At 38.8% G+C, this 9,584-nt stretch overlaps 1 protein-coding gene across 1 annotated transcript in view; it reads left to right on the forward strand.

Moving 5' to 3' along the window:
* The window catches only part of COL4A4 (collagen type IV alpha 4 chain), a 129,633-nt gene extending 120,257 nt beyond the window's left edge, over positions 1-9,376 (forward strand). The window contains exons 28-31 of the mRNA XM_078854334.1: positions 2,892-3,008; positions 5,332-5,520; positions 7,475-7,761; positions 9,113-9,376. Coding sequence (XP_078710460.1) covers positions 2,892-3,008; positions 5,332-5,520; positions 7,475-7,761; positions 9,113-9,376 — 857 coding nt within the window. The remainder of the gene's footprint in view (positions 1-2,891; positions 3,009-5,331; positions 5,521-7,474; positions 7,762-9,112) is intronic.
* Positions 9,377-9,584: the final 208 nt, after the last annotated feature.

Below are 9,584 nucleotides of genomic sequence, written 5' to 3' on the forward strand. Positions count from 1 at the left end.
GTATGCTGGTTTCTGCCAGGGATAGACCAGGAATGGAGCCTTAGAACTTTTAGTAAGTAATCTAGCTAGGTATGTGTTAGATTATGATTTCTTTAAATGGCTGAGAAAAGAATTGTGCTGAATAGAATAACTCTTTCTGTCTGTGTATCTTTTTTGTAACTTAAGGTTTTGCCTAGAGGGGTTCTCTATGTTTTTGAATCTAATTACCCTGTAAGATATCTACCATCCTGATTTTACAGGGGGGATTTCTTTATTTCTATTTACTTCTATTTTTTATTAAAAGTCTTCTTGTAAAACACTGAATGCTTTTTCATTGTTCTCAGATCCAAGGGTTTGGGTCTGTGGTCACCTATGCAAATTGGTGAGGCTTTTTATCCAACATTTCCCAGGAAAGGGGGGGTGCAAGTGTTGGGAGGATTGTTCATTGTTCTTAAGATCCAAGGGTCTGGGTCTGTAGTCACCTAGGCAAATTGGTGAGGCTTTTTACCAAACCTTGTCCAGGAAGTGGGGTGCAAGGTTTTGGGAAGTATTTTGGGGGGAAGGACGCATCCAAACAGCTCTTCCCCAGTAACCAGTATTAGTTTGGTGGTGGTAGCGGCCAGTCCAAGGATAACGGGGGTAATATTTTGTACCTTGGGGAAGTTTTGACCTAAGCTGGTAAAGATAAGCTTAGGAGGTTTTTCATGCAGGTCCCCACATCTGTACCCTAGAGTTCAGAGTGGGGGAGGAACCTTGACAACAGTGTTTTGTGTCTCCTGGAACTTGGCAATGTAGATGCAATGGTTACAGTAGAAGAAAAATAGCCAGAGAAAGAATTTAAAAGGGAGCATGTAAGAGGCTGACATTCAGTGATTTTTTTCTGGTAGATAAAAGATTGAGGTAAAAACAGCTAGTGATGATTCCAGTCGACAACTTGATAGAAATGTGGAGGTTGCGTCTTAATTAGCTCTAGATAATGGGATACATCCGACACTCTCAGTCAGTTATCACCTAAGGAATTCATATTTTTCATGGTGATATTACTGGATATCTTCATATCTTCAGAGGAAGATACTCAGGTTGATCTTTGATATAATTGAGTAAAATACTTTTTACTGCACTGCTTAGTTTACTACAGTGCATTAATTCATTAGACAACTAAGAGGCATCTTTGGAATCAGGGCACAGTGTTTTCATTATATAAATCTTTAAACAGTTTCTGTAAAACCAGGTGGTACAGTGATGCATACTCATGCTGGTATGTTAGGAGAAAATTTAATTATGCTTTTGCTTTTACTGACACAATAAGAACCAACCTTATCCTTGCTGAGAAGGTTATGCAGGCAGATAAGAAAACTAGAAATTTTACTGAGGGATAATATTTATTACAAAAACTACCCAATACTTGAACTTTGGGTAAAAATTAGGCAACAGGTATTGAAAAGCTGTTAAATCAGTGATTCTCAAACTTTATAAGGGGGGGGTCACACTCATAAGCTTGCTGTGTGAAAGTTTTCACACAGCAAGCTTATGAGTGTGCCCCCCCCTTTATAATTTAAAAACATTTTTAAATTTACACTATTATAAATGATGGAGGCAAAGCAAGGTATGGGGTGGAGGCTGACAGCTCGCGACCCCTCATGTGATAACCTTGCGACCCCCTGAGGGGTCACGACTCCCAGTTTGAGAACCCCCATGTTAAATTCTCTTGTGACTTTTAGATTCTCTCAAACATAATAAAAAGTAAAATGTCGTGAACTTTTAAAGTTTGTCTCACTATTAAAAAATCATTTTCCAAAGGGTAAACACCTAATGCAAACGTGCAAAGAATTAAGCACACAAATTTCACTAATGAGAATTGACCCTATCTCTAAGGAAACATGTTCATCTTGAAATTCTCTCTCTCTCGCTCAAAGGGGCTGCCAAACACCACAACATATGACACGTGGAACTGTATCAAACTCAGAAAATCATCCTCTTAAAAATGTCTAGTAAACATATCCCACACTGTCTGCTGCCTTTGCAATCAAATTATCAAGCACCCATTGGCACCATCTACTAATCAACAGTGCATTCACAATAATATGGCATTTGTTGCACATCTGAGAAAAAGAGGATGCATTCTTTGAGGGATATCACAGGCTTATGGTGCCTTCTTCTCCACTGAACAAACAATTAAGCCCAATTCAGCAAAGTCCATCGCTGTTTAGCAAAACATTCAAGCACATGCTTACCTTGCCCTAAAGAGACTCGAGTACATGCTTAAATGCTTTGCTGAATGGGGGCCTGAAAGACCAAGACCTGTTGTGAAATTAGTGATGTAAGAACTAAAGATAGTTTTGATAAAAGTGGTACCACTTACCTGATTGTACCTAGCACAATCTGTCACCCAGTTATGGAGAAGAGTGCAGAATCTAATAGCAGCTTCAGGTCACGAAAGCAGTGAGCTTGTTCTGAGGGACTGTTCAAATAATTAGTCAAGTGGAAATAGACATCTTGGTACAGGCTTCCCCTGGTTTCAATTTTTATTACAGAATTTTTTGCAGTGCTCTGCAGGATTGTAAACTTTGAAATCCAGAGGCAGGCACATTCTGGAATAGGGACATGAAGTTCAATTGGTGATAGCAATATCATCACACCACTGCATCTAATCCTACGGTCACAGGGAAAGAGCACAACTCTTATACCACGTCCCCCCTCCCCCAAACCAAGTTCTGTAATACTTATTTACTCTGTACGTGTCATTTTTTTAGTATTTTAAGAATATCTGGGGCAGGACTAGATACAGCATTGTAAAGCAGGCCCTTGTGCACAGTACTATTAAATGGCTCCTTGTACACTATGTGTTTGGACTGTATTTACCTTTATATGTAGCCATATGAAGATAAAATGCATCCTTCATTTTTGTCTAGGAAGTAAAGGTGAAGAAGGGTTGTTTGGCTTGCCAGGTCAAGATGGCTCACCTGGTCCACCAGGACCCTCAGGTGACCAAGGTGTCATAGGAGAACAAGGATACACTGGTCCAGAAGGTAAGAATGATCACTTTCTGCTGCAAACATGTCAGGTTGACACTGATGATAGACAGACTAATACAAAACATGGCTCTAATTCAGGAAAGCATCTAAGCATGTAGTTCAATTAGGGCTGTCAAGCGATTAAAAAAATTAATCGCAATTAATCACTGTTAATAATAGAATACCATTTATTTAAATATTTTGGATGTTTTCTATATTTTCAGGCATATTGATTTCAATTACAACACAGAATACAAAGTCTACAGTGCTCACTTTATGTTTATTTTTGATTACAAGTATTTGCACTGTAAAAAAACAAAAGAAATAGTATTTTTCAATTCACCTAATACAAGTACTGTAGTGCAATCCCTTTATCATGAAAGTTGAACTTACAAATGTAGAATTACGTACAAAAAGCCTGCATTCAAAAATAAAGCCATGTAAAATTTTAGAGCCTGCTAGTCCACTCAGTCCTACTTCTTGTTCAGTCAGTCGCTCAGACAAAGAAGTTTGTTTACATTTGCAGGAGATGATGATGCCCGCTTCTTGTTTACAATGTAACCTGACAGGGAGAACAGGCATTTTCATGGCACTGTTGTAGCTGGCATCGCAAGATAAATATGTGTCAGTTGTACTAAAGATTCATATGTCCCTTCACGCTTCGACCACCATTCCAAGGAACATGCGTCCATGCTGATGACGGGTTCTCCTCAATAACAGTCCAAAGGAGTGCAGACCGACATGTTCATTTTCATTATCTGAGTCATATGCCACCAGCAAAAGGTTGATTTTCTTTTTTAGTGGTTTGGGTTCTGTAGTTTCTGCATCAGATTGTTGCTCTTTTAAGACTTATGAAAGCATGTTTCACACCTCGTCCCTCTCAGATTTTGGAAGGCACTTCAGATTTTTAAACCTTGGGATGAGTGCTGTAGCTATCTTTTTAGAAATCTCACATTGGTACCTTCTTTAAGTTTTGTGAAGTCTGCAGTGAAAGTGTTCTTAAAATGAACAACATGTGCTGGGTCGTCATCCGAGACGGCTATAACATGAAATATATGGCAGAATGTGGGTAAAACAAAGCAGGGGACCTACAATTCTCCCCCAAGGAGTTCAGCACAAATTTAATTAACACATTTTTTTAATGAGCGTCATCAGCATGGAAGCATGTCCTCTGGAATGGTGGCTGAGGCGTGAAGGGGCATATGGATGTTTAGCATATCTGGCACGTAAATACCTTGCAATGTCAGGTAAAAAATTGCCATGCAAATGCCTGTTCTCACTTTCTGGTGACATTGTCAATAAGAAGAGGGTAGCACTATCTCCTGTAAATATAAACGAACTATTTTGTCTTAGCGATTGGCTGAACAAGAAGTAGGACTGAGTAGATTTGTAGGCTCTAAAGTTTTACATTGTTTTGTTTTTGAGTGCAGTTATGTAACAGAAAAAATCTCATTTGTAAGTTGCACTTTCAAGACAAAGATTTCACTACAGTACTTGTAGGAGGTATTTTGAAAAATACTATTTCTTTTATCATTTTTACAGTGCAAATAAAAATAATACACTTTGATTTCAATTATAATACAGAATAAAATATATATGAAAATGTAGAAAAACATCCAAAATATTGAATACATTTCAATTGCTATGCTATTGTTTAACAGTGTGATTAAAACGGCGATTAATCGCGATTAATTTTTTTGAGATAATCACATGAGTGAACTGCAATTAATCAACAGCCCTAAGTTAAATCCATTACAGTAAGCCTGTGTTTAAGTTCCATTGACTTTAAAGATAAGCAACCATACCTGAATAGGGGTGCTTTCTTGAGTTGGGGCCTAGATGGTAATTTTCTGCTGGTAATTAAAACTACATCTCCGATATAACTTTTGTTAACAAACTGGTCTTACTGATGCCTGTTGCTGGTCACAGACATGATGCCTGTTCGTACTTGTTCAAATCCAGGCCAGACCGGAAAGTCCTCATAGTGATCAGCATGTATGTGAAGTTATGAGCTGGCCTCAGTCCATTTCTTAGTGGACATGGATCCATGTTGATAAAATCAGAGGCACAATTGGCACTGCTGATCGTCTCAGTTCAAAGGGTTCAGTGGGCGTGTGAAAAAACTATGCTCCAAATCAGTGGTTGAGATGAACCACTCTGTACTTATACTGCCTTTGACAATACCTGGATAAGAAGAGTACTTCAGTGTGAATTGCATTCAATCTGGAACCTTTGACCGAGCATTAAAATTCATTCTGAAAAACTAAAGCAATGCCTGTCTTGGCTGAACTATTTAAATGTTCAAGCAATCATCTTTGTTTTACCTCTTCTCCCTAAGGTCCACCTGGCCAAGCCGGAATCCCAGGACCACCAGCGCCTGAAACGAGAGCTGCTAGTGGGTTCCTGCTCATTCTTCACAGTCAGTCAGATAAAGAACCATTTTGTCCTGAGGGAATGCCAAGATTGTGGACAGGATATAGTCTGCTATATCTGGAAGGACAGGAGAAAGCTCATGATCAAGATCTTGGTAAATACTGCAGTAAATAAGGGACATTCTTTATCTCTCATCCAAAATGTTCTGTGCCAGATGTGTACTGCTCATATACAACAAATGATGAGTGTATTGCAGCATATTGTATTAAGCTTTATTATGCAATAGTTGACTCAGTTTATATAGGAAGTGATCGTATGATACTCAAAATACCAATCCTAACGTCTGCGTATTTCTTATAATATTGGACTGTTTCTTAAACGACTCTAGAAAATGTTGCTATTATAGCATCCTGTTACTTGTTACAAAATAGATTAAAATGACTTTTTCAAAACATAGGTAGTAGTCCAGCATCATAAATCCCATGTATGTCAGCGTGTCTAATCTTCTGAGCACCTGATGGAGCCAAAATTCCCCTGAATTCTAATGCGAGCTCTGAAAAGGCTCTTTTATGTGCCTTGGGTCACTTGTACCGACATTTCAAACAAAATTAACTAAAGATAGACCCCAAATAAGTGCCTGTATGTTTAGAAATTCCGAGCATCTGCAGCTATTGAGGGCAGTTCCTGGGACCATCATCTTACGTAGTCTGTAAGAGGCAGAGTCGTCATCTTTTTCCTTTTGCGGAGAAAAGGCTCGAGGGTTAATAAACTTGGCATGCAAAGGTGTTTTTAAGCAATGACTCTTGTTTAACAGCCAAGTTTGGCCTCTTCTTGTCTTGCATCTTTTTTGTTTTGAAATAGTTTAATTTTTACACAAGGTAACAGAAAGATCTACAAAACAGTCATAAAAATCTTTAAAAGTCAACTAATATAAAATCCCAGTATCCCTTACTCCCTACCTCTGACTTGTCTTCTTTTCAAGTCTTCTTTATTTATGCCCCCATACTGCAATAGGATCTGCTAGCCCAGACCCTTATACCCACCCACATTAGCAAATCCTATTGCGGGATCAGGGAATAAAGAGTGCTGTTCAAGGCGGTGATCATGGCTTGTGTTTGTCCAGGAAGCACATAGCACGCTTTTGGGTGTTATAAAATAATAATCAGCTTATTCTGTACAGGATTCACCTTTAGGATATGTACTTGTAGTCATTTTTACAATTCTTCTTTATGTAATAGACCATTACAGGTACAACACTTTTGGGATCCAGTGTTGGCAGGAGAACCCATCCCAAGTGCAGAGTACTTTTTAATTCCCACTGAAGTCTCCTTGATGGTAATGCTCAGAATGTTGCAGAACTGCACCCTTTCAGATGGTCTGATCCCTCTACTACAATGATAAATCCTTGTGAAATCTTTGCTGGGAGGCAGTAAACTTGTTATTGAGGTTTAATCTTATTGAGTTAGTAGCAGTGGCCTGTCAGACTTCACAAAATTAACTGATCACAAGTTGTCATTTACGTTTCTATTGCTGATAAGGAGTTGTGTATGAATTGCCAATCTCCCTCCTAACCCTCCTCCTCTTGCCTAATTTTTTTTTAGTGATGTCACAGTCCAAAGTATTTGTTTTCACAGTTGCTTCCCATGATGCCAAATATGCGTCCCATTTAATTGACTCTCCACTAAATGTACTGGTAGGAGCAAACTGATTTGCAAGAAGAAACTTATTTGCATAACCACTCTGCTGAACACCAGCTTAGCAGACTAGCTGATAATTCAATGAAGATTTCTGACATTTTAAAGTTGGCCAGGCTTGCAACGAAGTAAGCTAGAATATTATTTTCAAACTGTCTAGAATCAAACTTTATATTATGACAATGACTTTAGCACAGAGGTTGGTCATGAGAGTGGAATTTACAGTGCTATTCATTGAAAAAAAATAGGAAAAATTTGCAAAGCATTGCATGATTCTTTGCGTGTGGGAGACTTGTAGATTCCAACAGCCTTGTACTAATTTCTCCTGATGTTTCCACTTCCTTGAAATAGATGGTCTGTTTGTTGGGTGACTATGTACAGGTGCTCGATTTTCAGGATATGTAATTGTTTTAGGCCTGGCAGGATCCTGTCTTCCTGTATTCAACACCATGCCGTTTGTCTTCTGCAACATCCACCAAGTTTGTTACTATGCCAGTCGAAATGATAAGTCCTACTGGCTGTCAGCTGCTGCTCCTTTACCAATGATGCCTCTCTCTGAAGATGAAATACAACCCTACATTAGCAGATGTGCTGTATGTGAGGCTTCAGCCCAAGCTGTAGCAGTCCATAGCCAAGATCAGTCCATTCCCCCATGCCCATTGAACTGGAGAAGTCTTTGGATAGGCTATTCTTTTTTAATGGTAAGACTGAAGCTACTTGGTTATATTCAAGTTTCTATTATAAAACTTTTATGTGCTTTTCCTTAGCAATTATCAAGATTGGGAATGATAGCCTCTTGGATTATGTAGCTTATATTGTATACACACACACATTTAATAATAGAGCTGGCCGAAAAATAATCATAAAAATCTTAATCATAATTTCAGTATTTTCCTGTGAGAAATGGAAAGCATCACCTGTTTGCACTTAACTTTCATTTTTCACTTGGGACCCTCATTGTTTGGAAGGAAAAGCAGTGGGAACAGTTGAAAAAAAATCTGTAAAAGTCACAGATCTGTAATATTTGTATTATAGCTGTAATCATTGTGGTTCTGGAAACCATAATCTTTTGCTGACTTCATTATTTATGAAAAATCATAAATGTGCATAGCACTTTACAGACAAATAAGAAACAATGGACCTGCTGCTTCTTTCATTTACAGGAATATAAAAGTTGGATAATATCACTTACTTCAATGGAATTACTCCATTTTACACTGGAGCATAACAGAGCAGTATATGTCCCAATGTCCTAGGCCCAGAGTATAAATCATCATTAGGGCAATTTTCCCCCCTTCTCTTTGTAGCCTTTGGACACTTCATAGAATCACAGAACTGGAAGGGATCTCAAGAGGTCATCTAGTCTAGTCCCCTGCACTCATGGCAGGACTAAGTATTATCTGGACCATCCCTAATAGGTGTTTGTCTAACCTGCTCTTAAAAATCTCCAGTTGTGGAGATTCCACATCCTCCCTAGTCAATTTATTCCAGTGCTTAACCACTCTGACAGTTAGCATCCCTAGGTTTTTGACACCTTGGGAACTGAGCAGTTTTGAACCATGAGGGCAAGGAGGCAGGGTTTGGACCAGTGGAATCTTTTCTACAGTGTAGCTTCCGCCTGTGTATAGTTAGGGGAAACACCCATAAGGAATTACTGTTTCAAGAAAACCTGGGGTAGACAAGACTTGGGCTTTTAAATCATGTCATTTAATCATGTTTAGATAATACTATTGTTAAAAAATCCTGAGCCCATCTAAACTAAAGCTTCCCTCCAGTATGAGATATACCTGGTGCTGACCTGCAAGGCTGGTCTGGACTTTTGAGATAAGCCAGTCCTAGAATGACTAGAACTGATTCTTCCTGCCACGAAAGGAAGTTTATTGTAACTTGAGTTTTCCAAGTATTATGCCTTTGCAGATTCACACATCTAGGAACATTTGCCTTGCTGCAAAAAGTCCCAGAACCAAATAAAAGCAATAGCCAAGACCATTTGCACATCTCTTTCCTGTTTTTCACATGCAGTTATTTAATTTTTTCATTATTTTTTTTCAGCACACTGGGTCTGGAGATCAGGGAGGCGGACAGTCTCTTATGTCAACTGGAAGTTGCCTTGAAGACTTTAGATCAGCACCATTCATCGAATGCCAGGGTCAGCGGGGAACATGTCAATTTTTTGCTAATGAATATAGCTTCTGGTTAACAATCGTCAGGCCAGAAATGCAGTTTGTCTCTGCGTCTCTGTCAGAAACCCTTAAAGACGGGCATGAACAGCGCAAAAAAATTAGCAGATGTCAGGTCTGCATGAAGCATGGGTAAAAAAGGAAAACAAATCTGAGGGGTTATGCTGAGGGTCTTGCCAGGGGAAGAAGCAAATTGTGCTAAAGATTTAAATGGTGCTCACTGTCCGATTTCAGTTGAAGTTGTGCACAGCTCTATTTCATCTGTGTAAAAGTTGGCTGCCTGTATAGTACTGAAAGATACAAACGGTGTACTATAGTTATATGCACACATACACAAGTATATG

This window comes from Lepidochelys kempii, chromosome 9, assembly GCF_965140285.1.
Source record: "Lepidochelys kempii isolate rLepKem1 chromosome 9, rLepKem1.hap1, whole genome shotgun sequence".
In the NCBI taxonomy this organism is placed as follows: Eukaryota; Metazoa; Chordata; order Testudines; family Cheloniidae; genus Lepidochelys; species Lepidochelys kempii.